Source organism: Drosophila novamexicana, unplaced genomic scaffold, assembly GCF_003285875.2.
Source record: "Drosophila novamexicana strain 15010-1031.04,08,12 unplaced genomic scaffold, DnovRS2.1 tig00001151-arrow-arrow-pilon, whole genome shotgun sequence".
Lineage (NCBI taxonomy): Eukaryota > Metazoa > Arthropoda > Insecta > Diptera > Drosophilidae > Drosophila > Drosophila novamexicana.
The window spans coordinates 975,593-995,726 of NW_020824842.1; the positions used below are offsets into that span (position 1 = coordinate 975,593).

At 45.5% G+C, this 20,134-nt stretch overlaps 7 protein-coding genes across 10 annotated transcripts; 5 read left to right on the forward strand and 2 right to left on the reverse strand.

The window, feature by feature from the left end:
- Positions 1 to 137: 137 nt before the first annotated feature.
- On the reverse strand, positions 138 to 19,530 carry LOC115766377 (carboxypeptidase D). 4 transcript variants are annotated; one of them, XM_030710278.1, is made up of 10 exons: positions 19,448 to 19,530; positions 18,975 to 19,066; positions 2,808 to 3,052; positions 2,410 to 2,742; positions 2,148 to 2,335; positions 1,952 to 1,981; positions 1,502 to 1,797; positions 1,271 to 1,447; positions 1,111 to 1,203; positions 138 to 395 (listed from the first exon to the last, which is right to left on the reverse strand). In XM_030710278.1, the coding sequence occupies exons 3-10, from the start codon at positions 3,002 to 3,004 to the stop codon at positions 222 to 224; spliced, it is 1,488 nt and encodes a 495-aa protein (XP_030566138.1). In that variant the 5' UTR covers positions 3,005 to 3,052; positions 18,975 to 19,066; positions 19,448 to 19,530; the 3' UTR covers positions 138 to 221. The 4 variants fall into 4 exon arrangements, with proteins under 4 accessions (XP_030566138.1, XP_030566139.1, XP_030566140.1 ...); XM_030710279.1 differs by having other exon boundaries at positions 2,808 to 3,080; XM_030710281.1 differs by having other exon boundaries at positions 312 to 1,008.
- On the forward strand, positions 3,638 to 4,562 carry LOC115766360 (chymotrypsin-2). Its single transcript, XM_030710260.1, has 2 exons — positions 3,638 to 3,867; positions 3,932 to 4,562. Exons 1-2 carry the CDS (start codon positions 3,638 to 3,640, stop codon positions 4,461 to 4,463), a joined length of 762 nt encoding a protein of 253 aa, XP_030566120.1. The 3' UTR covers positions 4,464 to 4,562.
- On the reverse strand, positions 4,735 to 6,351 carry LOC115766381 (serine protease SP24D). The gene is made up of 2 exons (XM_030710285.1): positions 6,122 to 6,351; positions 4,735 to 6,055 (listed from the first exon to the last, which is right to left on the reverse strand). The coding sequence occupies exons 1-2, from the start codon at positions 6,349 to 6,351 to the stop codon at positions 5,527 to 5,529; spliced, it is 759 nt and encodes a 252-aa protein (XP_030566145.1). The 3' UTR covers positions 4,735 to 5,526.
- Positions 6,560 to 7,827, forward strand: LOC115766379 (chymotrypsin-1). Its single transcript, XM_030710283.1, has 2 exons — positions 6,560 to 6,778; positions 7,195 to 7,827. The coding sequence occupies exons 1-2, from the start codon at positions 6,564 to 6,566 to the stop codon at positions 7,751 to 7,753; spliced, it is 774 nt and encodes a 257-aa protein (XP_030566143.1). The 5' UTR covers positions 6,560 to 6,563; the 3' UTR covers positions 7,754 to 7,827.
- LOC115766380 (trypsin-4) lies at positions 9,169 to 10,445 on the forward strand. Its single transcript, XM_030710284.1, has 2 exons — positions 9,169 to 9,499; positions 9,563 to 10,445. The coding sequence occupies exons 1-2, from the start codon at positions 9,273 to 9,275 to the stop codon at positions 10,095 to 10,097; spliced, it is 762 nt and encodes a 253-aa protein (XP_030566144.1). The 5' UTR covers positions 9,169 to 9,272; the 3' UTR covers positions 10,098 to 10,445.
- Positions 12,149 to 13,006, forward strand: LOC115766361 (serine protease SP24D-like). The gene is made up of 2 exons (XM_030710261.1): positions 12,149 to 12,384; positions 12,448 to 13,006. The coding sequence occupies exons 1-2, from the start codon at positions 12,149 to 12,151 to the stop codon at positions 12,971 to 12,973; spliced, it is 762 nt and encodes a 253-aa protein (XP_030566121.1). The 3' UTR covers positions 12,974 to 13,006.
- Positions 14,249 to 15,183, forward strand: LOC115766378 (serine protease SP24D). The gene is made up of 2 exons (XM_030710282.1): positions 14,249 to 14,500; positions 14,570 to 15,183. The coding sequence occupies exons 1-2, from the start codon at positions 14,253 to 14,255 to the stop codon at positions 15,117 to 15,119; spliced, it is 798 nt and encodes a 265-aa protein (XP_030566142.1). The 5' UTR covers positions 14,249 to 14,252; the 3' UTR covers positions 15,120 to 15,183.
- Positions 19,531 to 20,134: the final 604 nt, after the last annotated feature.

The window sequence follows — 20,134 nt, forward strand, 5'->3', positions numbered from 1 at the left end:
AATACTTTCCTTTTTTTTTTTTAAATAATTGTATTCACAATGCAATAGATATCTATCTCACTGGTCTATGTATATGAATGAATATAATATAGAAATTTTAATTGTTTTCCAAAACGTTTTATTGCTTTATTTTCTTTTTAATTATAAATAGACGAACAAATTTAAGTCTAGGTACTACACACACATCATCTTAATAATTAACGAGCATCTGTATTTAGTACTCAACCAAAAATATTTGAGTACAAGCTGTTCAGCCCATTGCTGATGGTCGAAAAGATGCCATTCTCAGTGGATGCGGCTGCGGCGTAAGGCGGGGGGCCGCCTGGCCTATAATGCTGGGGTGCTTGCATGGGCCGGTAGTACGAGGGCCCGCCAGCTCCGACTCCCTCAACGCGCTGTGAATAGTAGGCAAATGTGGTTAATGCACTGTTTTGGGTCTATAAGCAGTTGATGCTCAAACTCCATGTTATTGTCCTCATTAAAAAGCCAAAAACCAGTATTAGATTTTATAATATTGATAACGAGAACAACGCTTAATTATATTATGAGTTTTTGTAGAACAAGTGAATTCTTTACGTAATTACATACATTTTAATCACACCAAAACCAAACAGACAAAAAATTAAAAGTATTCAAAACTCAATACACTATATTATAGGTTAGTAATATAATAATTTGGCTAGTTGTTAGACTTTAATCCTAAGCTTTGGTCAAAAATGTAAAATTGTCGTATCCATCGTTCAAGTGCAATGCATTCATTCATTTCCCTCGACACTAGCGGAAGAATTTGTTATTCCTAGTTGGAGCTAATTGGGCAAGCCTTAAGACTAAAGCACTCTGCGAATATTTACACGCGGGGGCTGCTGTTGCTCCAGCGTCTTGCTGACTCTACTCGGTTGGTAAGTGTAGTTTATCATTCACCAACCGGCGCTGGGTACGCGGCGTTGTGGCGCTAGTGGGGGCCACGGTGGCCACGGTGGCGACGGTGGCGACGGGCGCAACAATATACTGCGAATGGATCACGTATATACCAGGTTACAGATTTTGGGTTAGATTATTAGCCAGCACCAGAAGAGGAGTATAAATGAGAATTAGTGGAGCGAAACTTACCTTGGAGGCTTGCAGTGTGACATTGAGCAACGTGGGATGCTGCTCGACAATGACAAACTCCACTTCACGTGGCGCATAGCCCTCGGCAAACACCTAGCTCAGGCAAATAAAACGGATTCATAAGTGAGCCCCGTGCAAATGGGCCTAACTTTTTACTCACCTCGGCCTTGTAGTAGCCCGGCAATAGTATGCGCCAGAATTCACCGTACTTGGTCGTCTGGAAGCCTACGTCGCGCCCCTTGATCTTGATTGAGGCTCGTTCAATGGGCATGCCCGCCGGATCGAAGACAAAGCCCTGTACACCGCGATGCGCCTCGGCCAGAAATTTGATCAGCGACTAGTATATTAGAGATAAGTATCCAGTTGGGCAGCAGCTAGCAGCGGCACTTACCAGTTGATTATCCTCCCAGTATTTCTTGAGCTCGTAGGCCGGCGGAAACTTGCAGCAGGAGATCTCTAGCGTGATCTCCATGCAGCCATACCAAACATAATTGTAATCCTGCATGCCACCGGTCAGTGGATACCAGGCGGCACCATTTGTAATCCCATTCTCAAAGGCGGGTGTTGCCGACTTGCATGCCACACCCCTTGACATCTTGGCATGATTGCGGGCATAAACCAAGGATAAATGCTTAAAGACATCGTCGTCAGGCGTCAGCGACGGCGCTGCCGAATAGGTCTGAAACACTGCGCCCAGGGGACATGTGGTGCGACACAATACAAATCAAATAAACAGAGATAGAAATAGAACAGGAGACAGAGAGAGAGAGAGAGAGATGGCGAGGGCGAGAAGAAATTGAATGATTAGATGAGTCGGCCAGCAGGGACGGCGTCTACTCACTGGCGCACAGGGCGGACGAACGGCAGATTCCTTTGAGCAGCCATATTGGTGCGAAGGCAAGGATTAAAGTTCAAACAGAGAGCATTGCGGGAAAGATAACTTTATAAATCGGAACTCTCACAGATAGGCGAGGCCGAGCATATTTTTCGGTTGAAAAGACCACCACCAATGGGCACGCACTCTTGAGACTACTTACTGGAGTTGGGCGTATTGTCGTAGGGGTAGCTGGCAACCAAGGCGCCACCATGCAGACTGCCACTAAGCACAAACTGGATCTTGGATATCCAGTCCTTGACGGCATCCGTTTCGGGCTGCCCGCGTTTATTGTTCTGCTTAAAGTAATCCGGGAAGTTGCGGTTCAGATCAAATCCACGCGCATTGTAACTGCAAGAAATGGAAGGTACGCGCAGGATATCAAGATCCAAGGCAACACAATGATAGGGCGAAGAAAATCTTACCGTCCCTGGCCGCCATCACAGGTGCCCTCCTTGGATACCGCATAGCCATCGGGATTCATGGTGGGCAGTATGTGGATGCGTGTGTTATCCAGCAGCCATTTGACATACTGATCCGTGTTATAGCTGCTCACAAAGTACTGAATGAGATGCAATAGCATCTCCCGACCCACGGGCTCATTGCCATGTATATTGCCAACGTATTTGACATCGGGTTTGCCCACCATATGCTCATACGGCGATGAACTGACCACCATGACCCACAGATCCCTGCCCTGTATGGACTTGCCAATGGAGTACAGCGCTGTCAGATTGGGATATCGTGCACTCGTTGCTCTATTGGAAGAGACAACGATAATATCCATTGGTTATCGACGCCACCAGAGATTATTGCCACTCACCTTAAGAATCGGGTGAGCTCCTCGTGATCATGATAAACAAAGTCCAGATTCTGGGCATCGGGCAGATAGGCACGAGGCTCCGGCAAGGGCATTGACAACTGTTCGTTGGCGACCGTCTTGGCGCTAGAGAAGATCGTGTGACGGGCGTACAAGAGCAGCAGCAGCACCTGTCCAGCAATCGTATTTCGCAAGATCATGGTGCTGGGATTGATGGCTGGGCTGGTCCGTTGCTGGTGACGTCAAGTCTGCAAATGTCGAGAGTGGCCAGCGAGGCTGTTGTTATAAGCAGATGAAGATGGATGAGCTCTTGCCGTTGGCATTGCTGTTGTTATTGCTGTTGCTCTTGCTTTTGCTGTTGCTGTTGCTGTTGCTGTTGCTGTTAATGTTGCTGCTGGTGGACAAGCACAACAACCTGTTGTGGCTGACCAAAACGAATGGCCGCTCAAGGTACGTGCTTCAATTTGGCCAGCCCCGGCGGCAGCGTTGAGTGCATTGGCCCCACAATTCCCCCAACAGACAGTTTCCACCCATGCCAACTGCAAACGTGTTCCCACAAACGCAATCAAAGTTCATTGATTTGTACTTGTCCAGCCGCACCAGCTCGAATTCCGTTGAAATGGATCAATGGCTGGGCGGGGAGCGCTTCTGCTTGTCTAATCAGATACCAACCGGATGGGACGTAACTCATCAATGCTGCGATAAGATACTGCCCAAGAATATATACACAGATATGCACAGATATAAGTGAAAATTACTATCAATCTAACCTTGATACCCCGCGACGACTATAAAAGCTAACCGCGTGCCTCAATCTGGCCCATTATTAAATAATGAAATTCTCTGCTGCTTTTGTGTTGCTCGGCGCGCTTCTTGGCTGCTCCACGGCCAATGCTGGCCCCCAAGGCCGCATCGTTGGCGGCGAAGATGCCATTTTGGGCCAGCTGCCCTACCAGGCGGCGCTCTCCATTGGTGGCAGCTACAACTGCGGAGCTGTCATCATTGCCGAACGCTATGCGCTCACTGCTCTGACCTGTGTATGCTCGGCCGGCAAGGATACACCGTAAGTAGCTAGCGATGGCTTCGTTCATTCTGGATACTAGCTCAGTATTATACTCCGCATACAGATGGGCACCACAACTATTTATGGTTTCCGCTGGCACTGTGGATCTGTACAACGGCGGTCAGCGCATTCGCGTTGAGAAAATCACAGTGAATCCCAACTATAAAGAACTAACGACTGGCATCGCTTTGCTGCGCCTCGCTGAGCCACTGGTCTTCAATTCTGATGTTGCCGCCCTGCCATTGGCCACACAGAATCCACCATTGGGCGTCTACGTCGACATTTCCGGCTGGGGACGCACCAAGGAAACGGAGACGAACATGTACCGCACCCTGCAGGTTGGCTTCGCCGTTGTGGAGTCGGAACGTGAATGCCGCCTGGTCGATGATGCGCTCGTCGACAACGATCAGGTGCTCTGTCTGGGCCACCAGAGACGTCAAGGCATCTGCACCGGCGATATTGGCGGTCCCGCAGTCTATGATGGTACCCTAGTGGGCCTCGCCGCCCAGCTCTTGGGCGAGTGCGGTGGCTTATTGCCCGAACGCTTCATCAGCATTGCCGCTTACTACGAATGGATCCAGGAGCAGATGGAATAACCTAATGTTCCTTTCCCAATAAAGACTATCCCCGAATGCAGCCAACGTTGTCTCTTTAACGTCAGATATTAAATATTCTTTAGAAAGCCTGCTGCCATTCAAAGTTCGTTCCAAACTATTGGCTATCGACACACAAAATATTTACCTCCACTCCAGTGTGGCACGATTTTCAATTGGTCTACTTGAGATTAGTCCATGCCACACGTTTCAAATGTTTGCCCATCTCTTCCACTTCACACAGTCAGCCATGCAAAAATAAAAGCCATACTCGCAGCTGGCCACACGAGCTAAACTCCTTAACGATCTTATTGGGTGCATAGCTAGGAAGAATTCTCCACCCAACTCCAAACCTTTGTACCTTAATACATCCTAAGTATTTACTTATAGTATATACACCTATGCTAAGTTTTTGTTCTTTCAAAACAAGCATTTAGCGCCCATGGGAAACTTTAATCTACGCATACTGTCTACTCAGATTATATTAACACCCTGAGCCCATTGAAAATGTTTAAAAGGGTATATTAGTTTTGTGCCAATGTATGTAACAGTAAGAAGAAAGCATTTTCGACACTTCAAGGTATATATATGGTGTCCTTGGTCAGAATCTATAAGTTTCGAGGAGTCGGCATGAAGACTATCCAAAAGCAGAATCCGACAGTCAGATACTCTATATTAAGATAACAAATTGAAGTTTATACATGTACAATATATACCAACAAGTATTTCAGGCTTTGCCTGAGCAAAGAATATAAAATTCAGTTGCAAATCAGTTATCTTCTTTTGTGCTTATTTAGAGGTCTTAGAAGCAAATTTTATACTTTTGCAGAGGATTGTCGTTAGAGGATAAAAGAGGATAGCCTGCACATTCCAATGATTAATCTCTCCAGGCCAGATGCCATATCAATATTTGAATATACCAAATTGCCAACCGTTGGAAAGTAGGTATCGAGCAGCGATGAAATTTTATTTTAAGAATCTTATATGACTATCATATCATAGAAAGCCTTCGTGTTGGCACATTCGTGTCATGCATACGTCGTGGAGGTGACTGGGTTCAAATCTTTTACATATTAGCCTTAATCCAGTCTAAGTAATGGGCGACATTCATAAACCCATTGGGCAGGGAGCTGCCACAAACGTCAGCATAGAAGCCGCCAATGGCAACCAGCTCGTCCTTATAGACAGCCGGCGCACCGGCATCGCCATGACATATGCCGTCAGAGGCCGTCTCTGATGCTGACGTCAGGCACAAGAGTCCCTCGTCATCTATATACAGTTGCTTCTGGCAGTCGGCTGCACTAATTGTCTGCCGGCTGCCCACCAGCAGGCGTTGGCTAAGCGTGCCCTGATTGCGTATGGCACCCCAGCCGGTGTAGGTGATTTCCGCGCCGGCGGGCGGCGCTTGGCTGGCCAGAGCAATGGGCTGTGTATTGGCATTCAGCGTCAGGGCCTGCTCGAGAACAACCAAAGCCAGATCATTGAGCCCATTCGCATAGTCCTTGTGCACCACTATGCGAGCCACCTGGGCCAGCTGGCCGCCAGCCACACGCTGAATGCTGCCCGCGCGTACCAAGAAACTGCGTGCAGGATAGCTACGGGCAGTACAGGGAATCAATACATCATCATATAATTGAAAGACTTGTCACATGCTCTGCTACCTTTCAATGCCGCCAATGGTGACGCAATGAGCGGCGGTCAGGCAGACCTTGTTGCTGATCAGAGCAGCTCCACAGATATGGGCGCCATTTCGCTGCAGCGAGACACTGTAGGGATGGGAGCCAACAGCGGCCGCCTGGCCATCCAGCAGTCGACCCTTCTGTGCCGTCACAGAGCACACAGCTGCTCCGAGCAGCAGGAATAGCAGGCAAACATTATGAACTGGCCGCATTTTGGGTTCAATTTCAACTAATTGAGGCCGGCCTCGGGCCGAAGACTTTTATACAGGCGCCACAATTTTTATGACCGCCAATCTAATCGCTAGCGACCAGGTCATATTAAATGCTTATCGTGTCTGCAGATTAGATGCAGACCGAAGTGCCAAGCGGCTTAGCCATCGAGCGGCGATTTAGTTAACATTTTGACGCGATGATAGATCAACGCATGTCGCTGGCAGCGCTTTCTCTGGCCCTGACCCTGGCTCTGGTTGCGGCCCTGCCGCAGGGACGTCTGCTCGGCGGCGAGGATGCCAAGGTGGCCGAGTTTCCCTATGTGGCATCGCTGCGTCTGAACAAGGCGCACGTGTGCCAAGCCGCCATCATATCCCAGACACAAATGCTGACCGCCGCCCACTGTGTGTCTGATGTGGGCGCCAATCCGTAAGTAGAAGGCTAAGCTGAGCCCTAAGAAAACCTAGCTTAAATACAGCGAGGAGTTGAACCTGAAACCAGTTAAAATGGGTCCGTATGTTAATCTCTCAGAGATCTTATTGTCTCTACGAGCCCCGTTTTAAAGAAATCGATCATCGATACTTATCGATTTTACACTTTGTTGAGCTTATCTTGGAGCCTTTAAGATCTAGCTGCACCAAATTGAGTCTGCAAGCTCTCTCTCTCTCTCTCAGTTTCATTATTGTACGGCATTCCTGAGCTTAGGCTTAGCTATCGAACATGACCCTTTTTTAGTTCGAGCGAGTGCCCCAGTTGAGGGGGCTTTTCAGCCCACGGAACCCTTCTGGAACCAAACCCAGTTTAAATTCACATTTCTCTTTCTGTCTCCCCCCTCTCTTTGACAGCGTTTCGGCTAGCGAGCTAAGCGCTCGCGTGGGCAGCATCAATCAGTTTGCTGGCGGGGAACTGGTGGACATCAGCGAGGTGCTCATCCATCCCTCGTATGGCAACTTTCTGCACGATCTGGCAATACTGACGCTCAGCAAGCCACTGACCTTCAGCGAGAAGGTAAACAAAATTGAGCTGCCCGCGGCACCAGAGGAGGGCAGCAGCGAAGTGGATGAGGAGGAGCAGCCGCCAAATGGCACGCCCGTCTATGTGGCTGGCTGGGGCGAGCAGGCGGACGGTTCATCCAACTACAAGCTACAGAAGTCCAACCTGAACACGTTGAGCAAACCCCAATGTGAACTATCCGCTGGCTATGGCTACGACTCTGTGCTGTGCCTGTCCAGAGCCGAGAAGCAGGGCGTCTGCCGCGGCGACGCTGGCGCCGCTGTCGTTGATGACGACAGTGTGTTATTGGGCTTGGTAAGCTTCTTCTGGGGCAACTGTGGCACCATTTACCCCGACGTCTCCACCCGCATCTCCTACTATATCAGCTGGATTGAGGCCAATATGAAGTAATGCAGCAGCTAGGAAATCGTAAACCCTTTTTTTTTGATATTTTTTTCTTGTGCAATAAGCTGAGTGGAGTGTAAAAAAAAAAAACAAAAACAAAAACAAAGAAGTGTTGCGCGTGTTTTTTTGTTTCTATTGCCAATTTACGATAATTTTATGGGCTTTGGGCTGGACGGGCATTACGTATGTGAAAACCAAACAATGTCCGATCCATTTATAAGGCCCCATAAATTCCAGTTGGCCATATCAGAAGGTAACTAACGGCCAACCGATTGTATCGTATCGTACATATGTATGTTCTATATGGGCATATAGATAGCGTTAGTTTACTGCAAATTGGATCGAACAAAGGTGCCGTATTTTTCGAGCCACTCGAATTGATAGCATGCGATCAACTGATATGGCCAATTTCGATTTCGCGGAAAAAGAGAGACCCGCTACTATCTATAGATTTAAGAGAATGGTCAGTTGCCAAATTTCGAATCATCGATTACTCACTGTTCCACGCAGTATCTATTTGGCGATTTCCAATTGTATATGGTATTTATGCCTGATCAGAAAATTGAAAGGGTAATAAATGTAAAGTTATAAACAGATCAGATTTTAGTTTTGCCCAGAATATTAAGTTAGACCTTGATAGAATTTGCACATACAACTTTTAAATTAGAATAAAGATGTATCAGATGTAAAGTTTTTTTTTTTTTAAATGAGCTTTCACCTCATTCTTTGCACTTGTTAATTAAAATTTTCGAAAATTTTATTTATTGTTCTATCATCCATCTAAAGTATACCTGATCTGATATGGTTGTGCTCTTACTATATGTATATAATATGTTATGAAGAAGAATATCGGCCAGTTTTCATCATAAGTGGATCGGTTCACGGCTTGAACCAACTGAATACCTTTAGGTTCGTGGCTTAAAGAAGCCTTTATATTTTGAATAAAACGACTTATAAAGAATATATACCATATATTTGGTTGGGTTTGGCTCGGCTGTTTTTTGAGTAACTGGTTTGGTTGAAAGTTCAGTTAATAGTAAAAGGAAATTCCAGGCTCGAGCCGGTTCGAATCAATACGATTTACCTAGGCAAAAACAGTCTTAAACTAAAGGGCATGATTAATATGTAATCCTATTTATCCCTTAGTATTATACATCCATTACGAGCATTTCAATCTTATTTTGAGTCATCAGCTCTCTGTTCTATCTATTGACTGATGTCACTTTTAAAATCGAAAACCCAGCTGCCCCCGTGCTGCCCCCCTTTATATTGGCCAATAATGTGGCGAATTTATTGCCAGAATAATAACAATAACAGTTGAAATTAGCTGCTGACCATGATAAGATTAGATTTAGTGGCCAGCCAAAAGCCATGCGATAAGTCGCCAAAGCGGGCAAAGGCTTCCCATTGAGCTCTTCACTTGGCGGCATTTGCGCTGCGCATTCAGAAACGACTTCAACAGGCCCGAGCAGCCGAGTTTGCCGAGTTTGAAAAGTATATTGGGAATAGGAACAGTTGGCAGCTAATGATGAACGTCATGCAGACACTGGGCGCCCTGCTGCTGCTTGGATTGGCCATAGCCATCGAGGGCGCGCCCCAGGGGCGCATTCTGGGCGGCGAGGAGGCGCTGACCACGGCGGCACCTTACGCAGTGTCCCTGCGCATCGACAATGCGCACGTGTGCGGAGCCAGCATCCTGTCGGAGACACAGCTGCTGACCGCCGCCCATTGCATCTATCGGGATGGCAAACAGTAAGTCCGACAAACGTTTGGTGTGCTCAAGTTAAACTAACATAATTTCTGGACTCTCGTTAGGATCGATGTTAGCCGCTTGTCGTGTCGCGTGGGCAGCACCAATCAATACGCGGGTGGTCGTATTGTTACCGTTGCTGCCGTCACGCCACACCCGGACTACAATAAGCTGGACAACAATCTGGCGATCATTACGCTTAGCAGTCCGCTTGTGTTCACCGAACGCATCCAACCCATTGAGCTGGTCGATCAGAGCGATCCGCTGCCCGAGGATGGCGCTGTGGTCAGCGTAGCTGGCTGGGGCACCACCGTCGATGGCATTGCCTCCTTTAAGATACGTCAGCTGGACTTGCAGCTCGCCACGAGCGCGGCTTGCCTGGATGCGTACAGTGAGCTTGAAGCTAGCAAAGGCTTCTGCCTGGCCCATGCCCTCAAGGAGGGCACCTGCTATGGCGACGGCGGCGGCGCAGCTGTCTACCAGGGCAAGCTGCTGGGCGTTAGTAATTTTGTGGTGGGCGCCTGCGGTTCACGGTATCCGGACGTCTTTGTGCGCGTTTCCGGCTACCATGACTGGCTGCTGCATCAGCTCCAGAATTAATTTAACCAAGCCCAAACCCAATCGATGCAAAGATCAAATACATGCCTTTATATAACCCCAAGATATATTGAAGATGTTAGCCGATATTTGGATATACTTTGGTTTTACCGATCAATTAATTACATAATAAGTGTACGTTGATAGCGCTCATGTTCCGAGCACTATGATGTAATAAACTAACATATATACATATAACCGATCTAGTTTTATGTCCAAGCACCTTATGTAAGAGTCATAGCTGGGAAACTAAATTTCTCATATGGTATTTGCCAATTCCAATTCCACCATCAAGGGTGAAAAATAGGTGATAACTGATTTTCTTCGCCCATCGACTTGAGATTCATTTGTAAATAACTATATAAATAAACACTTGTGAAGTGCATTCGCTTATTTGGAAATTGCCTCGCCATGGACGGAAAATGGGCGGAAAGCTAATACATGGTTCAAAATAAAACTGATTAATACCAGCTACCACCCACATTTAGATAAGATATGTGTGTACACTTTGGTAGATAAAAGCTTTTCGCATAAGATTTGTCTTAAAAAACCATTTCAATAACATTTCGAAACATGTTCGTATATATTAAAAGTTTTCAGTTGGAAATTTACGGATAGAATTAGAAAGTATATACCAGCTGATAAGCAAAAGTGAGGATTGTAGCGAAATATACCATATAGTCCAAAGTTCATAGACGTATGCATGACTAAGCCAAATCGACAAGTATATAACTTTTGCAATCAATTTCATAAAGTCGGCTCATAATTTGTAAATCACAATTTGGCACTGCGCTATATTTATTAATAGAGTCCATAAATTAACTCCCATAATCGCAAGGCCTTAGATCTGATCAGACAAGACAAAAGATATGGTAGATAGTAGATCTGCTTTGCAGATATATTGGCAGAATTGCGAACCTCGTAATTTGCGAGTATGTTTTAGATCTTTAAGACTACGAGACCAGTATAGAAAGAGATTGATGACGGCCCTCAAGGTTGTCGTCTGGGAAAATCTAGATTATTTTGAAGTATTTATGAAAAGCCATAAATAGTATGTACTAGCACAAAATCGATATATAATCAATTGCATCAAGTGCGGAGAGATTTTTACTTTGATAAGATGTTATGTGGAGGGCCTTCGATTTACCCAGAATTCAAGCAAAACTCCCATAATATATCACAGCTGAAAAGCCAAGCAGTAAGAATTAAATTTATTGCTAGGGGTAAACCCCTTCATGGTTAAGCTCCAACAATCAGCGATAGTTAGACGGATTACCTCAATTTCAATGCCCTTGCTGAGGATATTATAATGTTGTTACAATGTATGTAACACTTAGAGGGAGAATTAACACTTAGAGAGACGATATAGCCCTTAACCTTAAAGATTTCGTCTCGCTGCAAATACAAGATACATACTTGCTAGAATCGTTCAAATCAATCTACTATATAATAAAGCTGACGTCGGAATCGTCGGAAATTAAGTATCAAAAACTTCTTTGCTTTCCAATATATTATGACCAAACTCGGCATTAAAGAGCTTTACTAGGTCTCTTATATATGACCAAAAGATTATCAACATCGTACGACTATATCATAAAACCCTTTAGGAAAAATCAATGAGTTTTTGAGCAGCTTTTTTGTTGTATCTTGGTATATACAACGTACAAGGTTCGCTTTTCTCCCAACATATCTGCAATTCGGAATACTACATCATATGCTCCCCATGTTCCAATCCAATCAAAGTCTCGATGTAAGCCCGTCAACAAGGGTGTTTAATCTTCGGCGTGCCGTTCTTCCATGTTTGATTTTCATTGCTTTTGGTAAGTTATTTAACTAATTTCGAAATGGTAATAACAGGGCCTATCAACGATTCGCAGCACTTAATCTTAATCGTCGGAATTGTCCGATGTGCAGGGAGAAGCCCAAATCGCTGTTCAAGTGCTCAAGGAGCGAGCCATACGGATTGAGCGATAAGATATAGACATAAGGCAGCATTCATGGCATAAATAGACCATCTAATCCGCTTGGGGGTGGCACTTGCAAACAACTTTGCCATGCTGAGAACTCTGATATTTGCCTGTGCGGCTCTGGCACTGGCCTCGGCCGCTCCACGGTCGCTGCAGGGACGCGTGGTTGGTGGTGCTGATGCGACAATTGGACAGTTCCCGCATCAGATCTCGTTGCGCTACACGGGCTCACATATTTGCGGCGGCTCCATAATTTCACGGGAATACATACTGACCGCAGCGCACTGCGTCACCGATGAATTGGCCAATGGCACAATGGTTGTGTGAGTAGTCCAAATCGTTAGCTATTCCACATAATCCCAATCCGTGCAATCTAATCCACACAGCACACCGGCCAGCGTGCTGAGCATCCGCGCCGGCAGCCTAGATCGCTTCAGTGGGGGCATGCTGGTCAATGTGGCGGAAGTGCTTGTGCACGAGGATTACAACAGCTTTTGGAATGATATGGCGCTGCTGAGGCTGGAGAAGGCGCTCGTGTATTCCAGCCAGATACGCGCCATACCACTGGCCAGCGTGGAGACACCTGTGGCCAGCCAGGTGATCATCTCCGGCTGGGGCTTGCTTAGCACCAATGGCGATCTGCCCCGCCAGATGCAGTGGAACACGCTCAGCTCCATATCGAGGCTCAGCTGCATCACCGCCATCGGCGTCTACAGGGAGAGCATGCTCTGCCTGGCGCACGAGCAGGGCAACGGCGCCTGCAATGGCGACTCTGGCGGCCCGGCCATTTTCAATGGAGAGCTCGTTGGCGTTGCCGGCTTCGTTGTTGATGGCTGCGGCTCCGCCAATCCCGATGGCTATGCCAAGGTATTCTACCATCGCGAATGGATTATCGAGCATGCCCATTTGTAAATCAATCGACGAATAAACTAATTTAACAGTTGTTCGGCACTGTTCATATTTTCTAAAGAAGCATTCGCCAACTTTCTTTTTATAGTGGGTTCAGCCAAAAAGAACAAGTGTTAATTGGATTTGTACAAAGTCAGTTAGTTATTTGCCGATCTATCCCCGTGAACCCTTAATTATATATCAGATTAATTTCAACATACACTTCTTTGCTCCCGAAAACTAGAAATCTTCAAGGGCTTTTAACATAAATATAGGTTTTTCTCCCGTTCGCTCTCATGATCTTGGTGAATTTTTCAAGGCAACATTTCTCATTTTGGCTTGGCAGCGATAAATATTTAAATTTACAAAGCGGATAAATGTGCTGATCCTTATTGCAACAAGTATTTACAGATAGACTCCAACAGAAATGTTGCAATAATTCCGATCAACGATCAGGAAAATCTCTTAATAGACTTTCCATTTGTGTATTCAATGCGCCAATTCGATTATCATTGTAAGTTTTTGCAAGGCAAATCAACTGCCTTGTATCTTTTTACAAGCAGGTTTGGTTAACATGAACATGATTTGATAAAAAAAAGACTGGAACATTTTCTTAACTTAAAATAAACATCAGTCAAGGAATATTTTACTAGATTTGAGTTGAGTATAAAAAAAAACTGAAGTCAAATCAGATAAAAGCAGACAAGATGTGATTGATTGATCATTTCTGTTTTTCTATTGAGTTGTACGCATCGTTTTTACAGCCAACTTAAGAGTGGACTTTAGCTTTAATTTAGAACGCAATTCATCCAGAGGCTTTTTCGCTTGATGTGTTTAACTAAAACTTATGGGCTGGCAGAAGGCATATTAGTTTCAAAAAAAAAAGAAGAAAGCAGAATGCTCGAAAAAAGCGCCTGCCTTTAGATTGGAATTGGATTGCAGGGGCTAAGCGAGATCTGGAAGGAAAAACGCTTTCCACAATTTAAGAATCAGCCGTGCCATAGAGTTATTGATATGGCTTCGTAGATGTTCGATACTATGTGATGCATATGGCTGTGAGCACGTGTCTGGGTAGCTTGACGGTCTTTTGGGTAATTAAGGTGCCGTCATTTGCGAGGCTGATAAGCGCCATAGAACCCGACCAGAAGTGAGACATCTAAAGGGGCTTTTTGACTTGGCCGATTGAAGGGACTGTTGATGATGATGATGATGATGATGGGCTGCGAGCCGTGCGCGCGCGATTGCCATAAAAGAGCGGAGCACTGTGCCGTTGCCCACACATGCCAAACGGAAAGTCAAGCCAATGGAGCTGCTAACGAACCTATTGATACTGCTGCTGATCGGAATGGCGATGTGCGCAGAGAGAGAGACAACCAGGCAGCCGGTGGTGTCCATACGGCCGCGCATTGTGGGCGGCAGGCGTGCCCAGGCGGGTCAGTTCAAGCATCAGGTGTCGCTGCGCTACTTTGGCAACCACATTTGCGGCGGATCCATCATATCGCCCGTTTATGTGCTGACTGCGGCGCACTGCGTCAAGTTCGGTCAGGATATGTAAGTGCATCACTAATAGATTCCATTCCCATGAGAACCTTGGCTCACCTAAGAACCCCAACACTACAGCACAGCCCCATCCAGACTGGCGGTGCAAGCGGGCAGCCTGCAGCTCAACAGCTATGCGACCTATGTGGACGTGGCGGCTGTCCAGGTGCATCCGCAATACGGTAATGGCGGACAGGGCTATGATATTGCCGTGCTGCGTCTGCGTGAGCCGATCAGCTTCAATGCGAATATCTCGGCCATCGAGCTGGCCGAAGCGGATCCGCCGACCAATTCGATTGTGGATATTTCCGGCTGGGGCGCCATCTACCATGGCGGGCCCATCTCCAACGATCTGCTCTATGTGCAGGTGCGCAGCATCTCCCGTTCCCAATGCACCAGCCGCTACATGACCCGCCTGCCGGAGACGACCATGTGCCTGCTGCATGGCGCCAATCTGGGCGCCTGCCATGGCGACTCTGGTGGACCAGCTGTCTATGGGGGCCGTCTCGTTGGCGTCGCCAGTTTTGTGTTGGGCGGCTGCGGCCGCGAAGCCCCCGATGGCTATGAACGCGTCGCCGCCCTGCGCAGCTGGATAAGAAGCAATGCGGAGCTCGTAGGGCGTCCAAACTAACCGAGTCTAACAGCGTCTAACGCAATTTGTTTTTTGCAGCTTGTGCTTTTCAAAATAAAATATTGATTGAACTGAAGCAATACCTGGGATTCTTATTCTTGTTTATAGGGTATAATATACTATTCCTCCGTTAGAAATTGTCAAACGATAACAGACTGAACGACTGATTGATTGACTGATTGAATGGTGGTGAGGGCGATATCATTTCTCTGTCGGCCGCAAATTCATTTTTACAGCTCCACTTTGTACAAAAATAAATGTCAGTTTCATCAATTTTAGATGTATCTCTAAATGTATAACTGTTTGTCCTGACTGACTGACTGATTGACTAACTGATTGACTGACTGACTGACTGACTGACTGATTGGTGATCAACTGAAATGTTCACTGTAGTTGCCTTATGTGATGAAGTTTCGGGAAATTCCACCCGCTTGTGTGGAAAAATCGCGAAAAACTTTTGTATGAAACTTTTTTGTTTACCATCCGATCAGCCTCAAACTGATTTTTAAAGATCTTTGTTTAAATTCATTTGAGGGATGTTTCTCACATTCTGGAAAATCCATTCCTCCTTGGTGGAAATGGGTGCGGAATCCAAGACTCCTCGGTAGAAATGCGAATCAAAGACTTTTTGGCCGATTTGCATCAGCCTTAAACGTGTTTCAGCGATTTGGGAAAATCCGCCCGCATCAGTGATAAATTGGCGGAAAAAGAATGTATGATTAACGCCCGATCAATTTCAAATTTTCAAAGCCTTTTGAGAAATTTTACTTTTGTACGCGCCACGGGCAAGGCCGGGTTATACAAGCTAGTATTCTATATAATGCTAATGAGACGAGCTAGTTAGTTCTCTTCGTGGGAGCTGCTCGATAATAAAGCTTTATAACGCTCCATTAATGTATAATTTCTATAATATAATATGACTGTGTGTTGACATTCATTAGATCCGTGTTAAAAAAATACGATACGAGCATTATAGCCTAGAATTTTAGATATATCTCTTCGGCGTAGTATTTAGTATATAGATGTATATAGTATTAAAAAAAAACATTGAAACATTCGCAAAATTCCACAAGCGAGATTGTTAAATCACGAACAATTAGTTGCAATTGGCACACATTTAATACTCTGCTTCAAAAAATGAAAGAGATGAAATTAATTTTAGTTTGAATTTAGTTGCTTTCCAGAAATATTTCGATTAACCTCAAAATCGGTTCACAACAGTTTTTAAATCTGTTTGATTGTTTTGATAGGTTTCAAGCTATTATAAAGGGCATTGCACAGTCGGTTATTGCCAAAATTTGGTGGTGATAACTTCCTCGAAAGATCGAATGATCCATTCTTTGGGCAACGTGCCCTAAAATCGCTTTGATCGATATCTTTCACAGTTTTAGAGTTAGAGTAATCAAATTAAGAATCTAGACTATCTAAGATCCTCTCTATAGATTAATTTGAAGCTATTTAACGTACGTTCCCGGGGAAATCAATAGCTCCCCATTTATTCAGGTAGTTGCTGCTTTTGGGTAATTATTGAGCATTACGCAGTCGGTTGCATTCGACTGAAACATTTGCACTCGTTTTAAATGACTTTTGACAATAAAATGCAAATTAACTAAAAATGGTTTGAGTTGAATGACAAGTTTTCGAGAAATTCTGTCTGTGTATGTGAATCACGGGTTTCCAACTTCCGCTTGCGTTTTGCCAGTTGAGTCAAATTGAAAGCGCAGGTTCTCCTTTGTTGTATTTGGTTGGGTTAACAGAGCGTGGCCCGCTAACCATTAACGCGACCCTTTGACCCGGACCCCGATATCGAGAGCCGCATACGTAGATACCAACTAGCAGCAACCACTTCAATTGCCGACCACCGACCCCGCAATATGGTATATCCATAGGCCGCAATTTGTGTGTCTGCCAGTGAAAGTGAAAACTTGAGTTTTGCTGTTTTTCAGTAATTTTCCGTTTTGTTATTTCCTTTGGTTTTTTTTCGTGTGTTTTTGTTTTTCATGCAATTTTCAGCAGGCATTACAAGCCACTTAGTCAGGCGCCGCCCCCCGCTCGGTCCACGAACTCTGCTTTGGTTTTCATTTAACTTGTCTCACACGTTTAAGTGCCGCTTAGAGCTTTTTCCCAGACCCCTCCCTCTGTCAGCGTCCCCATTCCGTCCCCATTCCCCCAATTATCTTACGCCAGTTCAGCCGCATCTCAGTCAAGTGGAAAATGCGGCGTACCAGGCAATTGACGTGCTGCAAGTCATCGAACTCTGGAGTTGGACGGAGCGCGCCCATTGCTTATCGGGCATAGGCTTAAAGACAAGATCCGTACCTGACCCAAGCAGGAGCTGCGCAAAACAACACTGTCCAACAAAATACGACGCCAAGCAGCGTGATCAATTTCGTTTGGTATTGAGTTAAGTTTCAACTTTGTGCTGCAAATATTTTCAGCAATTTATTTTAACCAAAACATTGCCGTTGGTTTGGTTAACGGTTCGAACCCGGTTCGAACCCTTTGAGCAATTCGCGGGCTAAGTTTGATCTCAACCCATTAGATTAATCCATGATTAGATTAATCCACTGTTAGCTTTGGGGCTGCGGCTCGATTTAAGCCAAACAATTTTAAAAAAGCGTATGGTTAGGTTCAGGTTTCGGTTCGGCTTTTTTATTGGGCATCCGGGCTCGAAGAGGTTCAGTTTGTAGCCTTGATTGTGTTGCCTGAGAGAGTATAACTTCGTGGATTGGGTGCATTTTTGTTGAGTAGGAAATTGTATGGAAAAACTGAATGCTGCCAATGCACTTGCTTCGACTTGTTTAGCGGCTGAGCCACCGAAGAGAGCCGCTCAATTTCACCACTTTGTGCCACTTTGACGACGAAAACAAATTTCATGGATTTGGATTCGCATGTGACGCAGGTGGAGCTGCAAATGCCGTTGGTTTTGTCTCGATTGAATTTTGATTGCCATGGAAAGTAATCAAAATTGGAAGCGCAATTGCTGCACCACCCCCTGAGAGCCGTGCAGCCAAGTTGCAAGAAATGAAATGGAATAAGCGGCTTGTTTTTTTTTAAATGCATTTGGGATGGATGACGGGCGGGTTTCGGGTTGCGGGTCGCGGGTCGTAAAAGAAATCCCAAAAGCAAGCGACGATCAAGAGCACATGAGCACTTGATAACGGGTTTCGGAATTCGGCCGCTGCCAGCGTTGGCGTCGGCGTCGGCGTCAGCGTTAGCGTCGACAGCAGCAGAGAAAGAGTCGTTGCACAGACTAGAGACCAAAAAAGAGACCAAGTTAACCCACTAACCTTATTACTGCTTGTAGCTGTACCCCTGCTGTACCCCCTCTGCCCATGTTTATGTCTCTCTTTCTCTCTCATGTCTTGGTCGCATTGAAAGTTGCTGTCAAGTTCAATGCTGCGACTGCGACGGCGACCATGACGGAAGCGTCTGCGTTGGCGTCATGGCAGAGAAAGCCGAGCAAAAAGGACATGACGCGGAGAGAGTGACGTCGACAGACGTCGACATGCGCAGTTGTTTACTGGGTTAGTAGTAGGAGTGTGTACACACACGTGTCTGTCTGCCTATCTGTGGGTGTGGGTGTGGGTGGCTTGCAGACTCTCGTTTATATAACAACAATAAACTGCATGCCGTTGTTGGCGACGTCGCTTGCAATGACCTTCACCTTGGCAGTGGCAGTGGCAATGGCAATGGCAACGTAGACGCTGACGACCTTGCCTCTGCCTGTGTCTCTGCCATTGCTTCTGCCACGGCCACGGTCAGGACGCTGTTAGCCTTGATCTTCAATGTGCACGTGCGCAAACATTAGTTAAGTAAGATTCAGTTTTCTTTATTTTTTATCAATTTAATTACCTGTTCTGTGATTTATAATGGCCTGGTGCTTTTGTTATTCTTAATGATGCTGCTGCTGCGTCGTCAGCGTCAGTTTCAGTGTCGACAAAAGGCTGCAAAAGAATTTGCATAAAATACAATCAGCTTTAAATTCAACGTACGCTCTTGCCGGGCTTCAATTTCTTCGCACACTTTCTGTCGCCAAAAAAAAAAAAAAAAAAAAATAAACCAAAAAAAAATAAACCACAACAAACAATAATAAAAAAAACAAACACAATGCAAATCAAAATTCTTGGGCGACAAAAAAGTTTCTCTTTGCGCCTACGCAATATACGGTTTAATTAGCACGCACCGCACACGCACTGAGGCCATAAAGCAACAATGGACAATGGGAATGGGAACGGGAATACGAATGGGAATGAGAACAACAAAACAACAACAACAGTTAGTATAGCTTTAAGGAAGCGTCTTGAATTTTAGTCGTTGCTTCTTACTTTCGAGCAATGCGCTGCGAGTTTGGACGGAGCGAGAAAGACACAGCGAGAGTGCCAGAGAGCAAGTATAACGCGTCCGTTAGCAAGCGCCGTTAAAGTTCGACTGACAGGCGTGTGCTTTAAGCCAGAGACATTGACGTTGACTTTGACGCTGGCAGAGCGGTAGCAGCAACAACAGCAGCCGCAGCAGCAGCATCGGGCGCATCCCAGTGCTAGTTCCGCCAATTGGTGGCACAGAGCTTTGGCATCTGCTTAAGTTTCTACACAGCACAATTTTCACACCTTTGGTACATCGCATTTCCAACTTCACAGCCAAATTGATGCCCAGCTTAAGCAGGCATGTTTAAAATGCGCGCCTAAATTTATAGCAAACAGCATACGCATGGCTGCATGCACAAATACAGTGTTGCTTACGCTGACATGGTGTTAACAGAATGATCGATTTATTCTTATTAGCAACGTTTAATTTGTTCTATATTGGATTTACACTATTTATGTAGAGCTTAGGCGCCATTCAGAAGAGGAAAGGAAAGAAAATATTGCAAATGCAAATATAACCTATAATACAGGTTGAAGTTTAAAATTTTAAATATCTTGTGCAAAACTTCTAGCATATTTTCAAATATTTGTTCAATTTAAAGCGAATTTTACAGTTAGATCACGCGCGGAATATAAAATAATTCGAAT

Coding starts and splice junctions, on each gene's coding strand:
- LOC115766377 (XM_030710278.1), bottom strand. CDS start 3,004: ATGATCTTGCGAAATACGATTGCTGGACAGGTGCTGCTGCTGCTCTTG. Junction 2,336..2,409: donor TGTGATGGCGGCCAGGGACG/GTAAGATTTTCT, acceptor CATTTCTTGCAG/TTACAATGCGCGTGGATTTG. Junction 396..1,110: donor TCACACTGCAAGCCTCCAAG/GTAAGTTTCGCT, acceptor TACTATTCACAG/CGCGTTGAGGGAGTCGGAGC.
- LOC115766360 (XM_030710260.1), top strand. CDS start 3,638: ATGAAATTCTCTGCTGCTTTTGTGTTGCTCGGCGCGCTTCTTGGCTGC. Junction 3,868..3,931: donor TCGGCCGGCAAGGATACACC/GTAAGTAGCTAG, acceptor CTCCGCATACAG/ATGGGCACCACAACTATTTA.
- LOC115766381 (XM_030710285.1), bottom strand. CDS start 6,351: ATGCGGCCAGTTCATAATGTTTGCCTGCTATTCCTGCTGCTCGGAGCA. Junction 6,056..6,121: donor ACCATTGGCGGCATTGAAAG/GTAGCAGAGCAT, acceptor TACTGCCCGTAG/CTATCCTGCACGCAGTTTCT.
- LOC115766379 (XM_030710283.1), top strand. CDS start 6,564: ATGTCGCTGGCAGCGCTTTCTCTGGCCCTGACCCTGGCTCTGGTTGCG. Junction 6,779..7,194: donor TCTGATGTGGGCGCCAATCC/GTAAGTAGAAGG, acceptor TCTCTTTGACAG/CGTTTCGGCTAGCGAGCTAA.
- LOC115766380 (XM_030710284.1), top strand. CDS start 9,273: ATGATGAACGTCATGCAGACACTGGGCGCCCTGCTGCTGCTTGGATTG. Junction 9,500..9,562: donor ATCTATCGGGATGGCAAACA/GTAAGTCCGACA, acceptor GACTCTCGTTAG/GATCGATGTTAGCCGCTTGT.
- LOC115766361 (XM_030710261.1), top strand. CDS start 12,149: ATGCTGAGAACTCTGATATTTGCCTGTGCGGCTCTGGCACTGGCCTCG. Junction 12,385..12,447: donor GCCAATGGCACAATGGTTGT/GTGAGTAGTCCA, acceptor TAATCCACACAG/CACACCGGCCAGCGTGCTGA.
- LOC115766378 (XM_030710282.1), top strand. CDS start 14,253: ATGGAGCTGCTAACGAACCTATTGATACTGCTGCTGATCGGAATGGCG. Junction 14,501..14,569: donor GTCAAGTTCGGTCAGGATAT/GTAAGTGCATCA, acceptor CCAACACTACAG/CACAGCCCCATCCAGACTGG.